Source organism: Sinocyclocheilus rhinocerous, unplaced genomic scaffold (assembly GCF_001515625.1).
Source record: "Sinocyclocheilus rhinocerous isolate Xijiao unplaced genomic scaffold, SAMN03320098_v1.1 scaffold897, whole genome shotgun sequence".
Lineage (NCBI taxonomy): Eukaryota > Metazoa > Chordata > Actinopteri > Cypriniformes > Cyprinidae > Sinocyclocheilus > Sinocyclocheilus rhinocerous.
In genome coordinates, this window is record NW_015649224.1 from 229939 (window position 1) to 234078 (window position 4140).

General features: G+C 36.1%; 1 protein-coding gene across 1 annotated transcript in view; it reads left to right on the forward strand.

Moving 5' to 3' along the window:
* Window positions 1–3412: 3412 nt before the first annotated feature.
* The window catches only part of LOC107710308 (annexin A2-like), a 5058-nt gene continuing 4330 nt past the window's right edge, over window positions 3413–4140 (forward strand). The window contains exons 1-2 of the mRNA XM_016515053.1: window positions 3413–3506; window positions 3620–3708. Coding sequence (XP_016370539.1) covers window positions 3413–3506; window positions 3620–3708 — 183 coding nt within the window. The remainder of the gene's footprint in view (window positions 3507–3619; window positions 3709–4140) is intronic.

Sequence of the window (4140 nt, forward strand, 5' to 3'; positions counted from 1 at the left end):
AAAGCAGTGCTGTTTTATCATACTAGATACATTTGAAAGTTCTGTTATAATGCTACTCTGTGCCGTCGTCACCGGTCTATTAAAACGCACAACATATTAAAGCGTCTTTGGTGTTTCCATGTTTTCTACAAAACAAAACCGGAAATCGAGGGGTTATGACGCCATTGGCAGGCGACACAAAATATATAATACTGGCTGCATCCGAAAACTCTAAAATGCTGCCTTCAGGGGCAGCATTCCAAGGCAGGAAGCCATCAAGGCACGTCCAAATACAAATTCTGCTTCACTTCCTGTCTCTGGAGGTACCTTCTTCTGATCGAATTTTGAAGGCAGCATAGATGTATCTTTCGCTGCCTTTGATATCCCACAATCCTGTGCGTTCCATTCCGTGACAGTTGAGCTAAAAAATAAAGATGGCGTCTGAAAGTTGGGTTTGGTGGTCAGTTTGTGTGTAAATGTTATCACAAAAACTCATTCGATTTTGTTGTAGATCATTAAACCGTTATGCTGCCTCAGAAGCCTGTCCGAAATCAGTTTCATGAGGTGCCTTCGTGCAAAAACACTGCCTGCAAAGTCATTGCCTCGTACGGCAGCGAGGCAGCAAGTCAGCTGCCTAAGTTTTCGGATGCAGAGTTCTAGTGGTTTTTGGATATTTTAATTTAAAAAATCTTACATATTGTGCCTTTAAGTGTGGGCTATGTTTTACTATCTGTGTTAATTTCTTAGAATGGTTCTTCAATAAAAACTTGTATTGGCATACATGTGAAGTAGTGCTTGTTTATTCATTTTAATCAGTTTAACTTGGCTTAGGAAACATGTACTGCCAGGCTGTACTTGTGTTAACGCTGAGATCAGGGGCCTCATTTATAAAATGTGCGTACGCACAGACTTGATCTTAGAGTGTGCGTACACTAAAATGCACGGCAACGTTCATATTTATAAAAACGGTCTTTGACGTGGAAAAGTACGGAGTGTAATCAGATTTTTCATTAACGGGAGTTTTTGCGAGATTAAACTGACCTTTTTAGTAGCCTAATGTTGAGAGTTCTTTACTCGCTTTCTGTACACAGTTTATTCCATGTTGTTTTTTTATTATTATTTTATTTTACAAGAGAACTTGCGAAGTCTTGATTTACTTCTAATGCGTAAAATAGGAAAAAATGCATAAACGCATCTCCGACTGTTTTGTCTGTGTAGCCTATAAGAATAGGCCTATGTCGTGCAATAATGGTCTTGTTCTATTCAATAACACGTTAACTGTTTTTATTTATAACATCTGCTGCTTTGCTTCTGTGAAAATGAATAGAGACATCAGCCTTAAACTTTTTTTGCAAGAATTTCGTGATACTAAACTTTTTATTAGTTGTCATAGCAAGTGATTTTTAAAGTAGGTTGACTCACTTTTTATAAGATGACTGAAAATTTTTATTGAATTCGTAGTTTATTCTTACTTTTTGAAACCTAATTGTTTTATAATTACTATTACTATTATTATTATTATTATTATTATTATTATTTCTGTTGTTTCTAGAAGTAGTAATTTTGATAATAGTCAATAGAAAAAAATAGGCCCCAGATGCGATCGATCAGTGAGACTCGAGCGGCAGGTGCAGTGACTGGAGCGGTGAGGTCATGATGTCTGATAACGGTTGCTGATGAATGACAAGTATGCAGATGCGTGTACTGATGTCATTTTGTTTGTTCAAAATGAGCGGAGCAGTGGGCAGCCATTTTTGCTGCGGCGTTCATGGTGCCTTGCTCAAGGGGCACCTCAGTCGTGGTATCAAAGGTGGGAGAGAGCTCTGTACATTCATTTCCCCACCTACAATCCCTGCCGGTACGAGACTCGAACCCGCAACCTTTGGGTTACGAGTCCGACTCTCTAACCATTAGGCCACAACTTCACGATGTTTGAATGTAGCTTTCTTCGAAGAATCCTTGTAGTTCAGAAATGTTGTTGTTTTGTGGGGGAATCTAGTCAACTGAGTCTTCCAGTTGTTATGCAGGTTTTTAAAGTTCTTGTGTGTAGTCTCAAGGTTACACCCATGGGATATCTGATCTGATCTGATCTGATCTAAGGCATAGAGCTTCTGTTTGGTTTGAGACATTTTGTGCTTCTTGCAGTAGACGAGCCTGAGAACTGCGGCATATGGATGCTATTTATTTCCCAACAGCGATTTAAAACCTTACGTTTTCATCTTGCGTTATTAAGTTTGAGAGAGGGCAGACCAGGAGTCACACAAAAAAAAACTGAAACACGATCTCTGAGACTGAGACCCTTCTGAGTCTTCAGTAGGTAAACCACCTTAACAAAACATCATCACTATCCGAGTAATCTTTTTAAGTTAGGTAAACCTTTTTAAACCAAATTTCATTTTCATTTGCTTTCCTCTTTTTGTCAGAAGGATCATCGGTTATTTGAATTTAATTTGAACAGTGTTAAGTGAGAATTAAGTTAATTTCTTTATGTTTATTAATTTGTCTATTTTTGCTAAAAGAAATAAAGAAATGTATTTATTTACAGTATTTTTGAATAACTGTGCTCTTTCTGAGGTGTTGTGTTTTTCATTAGGGCCCAAGCCAGAAAGGCGCAGGTGATCCCCTAAGGATTATTATTTTATTTTTTTTAATTTTTTTTTCAACCTGTAAATAAAACAGATTATTGGAGTATGTTTTACAATAAAATACTTTTTTTTTAGTTTTTCTACTTAAAATATCATGTATAATTCATTGTTACATGCCATTTTATTGTGTTTATTTAATTGTGAAATTGTGAAATTTACTAAAGAAAATTGTTTCTACACCAATGTTTTTTTTTTGGTAACAGTAACACTTTACAATAAGGTTCATTAGTTAACATTAGTTAACTACTTTAGTTAACATGAACTAAGAATGAACAATACTTCTACAACATTTATCAATCTTAGTTCATGTTAATTTCAACATTTACTAATGCATTATTAAAATCAAAAGTTGTGCTTGTTATCATCAGTGAATGCACTGTGAACTAACATGAAATAAAAATGAACGACTGTACTTTCATGAACTAACATTAACAAAGATTAATAAATACCGTAATAAATATATTGTTCATTGTTCATTCATGTTAGTTAATACATTAAATAACATTAACTAATTGAACCTTATTGTAAAGAGTTACCTTTTTTTTCTCTCGGTGCAGCTTGTGCATAACTTCCTTTTACATTAACAAGTGGTGCCATGGAGACAGAAGCTAACTCACAGGAAACATCTCCACTTACGTTGAATGTTTGCATCTGTACATTTTTCTCACTTTTTGTGTAGTACTGCTTCTCAATACCATTTTTCTTCTACATCAGGATTCTTTTCTTCTACAATCTACATCCTCCTCTTTACATGCCTATATTTTTTTATCATCCCACAGTCTGAAGCCATGTGGTGGGGCACCCTGGGGTCTGTTCGGCCTTACCCAAATTTCCGTCCCGAGAGAGATGTTACAGTCCTTCATACTGCACTGGAGAAGAAAGGTACAGTTAAATGAATGCTCATGAGGCATGATTGTGGTAGTAAAATTCAATCTGCTAGTATTCTATCATATTTCATTGTTTTCATTGCAAACTACCATAACTTTTTGTTAAAGATGTGAGCACCATTGTGAGATTATTAACCAATCGCAGTAATGCTCAGAGACGATCTCTTGCCCAGGTTTACAAGAATTTCTCACAAAAGGTAAGTGAGAAACAAATTCATCTCCAAATCATCACAATCTAATCAGTCTGTGTGTGGGGGTCAGGATGCTTTTTAGAGGCCAAATACTATAAGAAGTGACTAAGTAATATAATACATTAGTATAGTGAGCAAATGTCCCACAAGGGTAATAAAAATTAAACTCATATATAATTCCCATCAGGAAAATGGCCTAGAAAGGTTTGTGACGATTTGGTTTAGGGGATATAAAATATCATTAACTCAGTATAAAATCAATAGAAGTCAATGATTAATCCTCATCATGATGCAAAAGTGTGTGTGTGTGTGTGTGTGTGTAAGTGTGTGTGAGTGAGTGAGCAGGAGTGAGTTTGTGATAGTGAGTGTGTGAGTGTGCAAGAGTGAGTGAGAGTGTGTGTGTGTGTGTGTGTGTGTGTGTGTGTGTTTGTGAGTGAT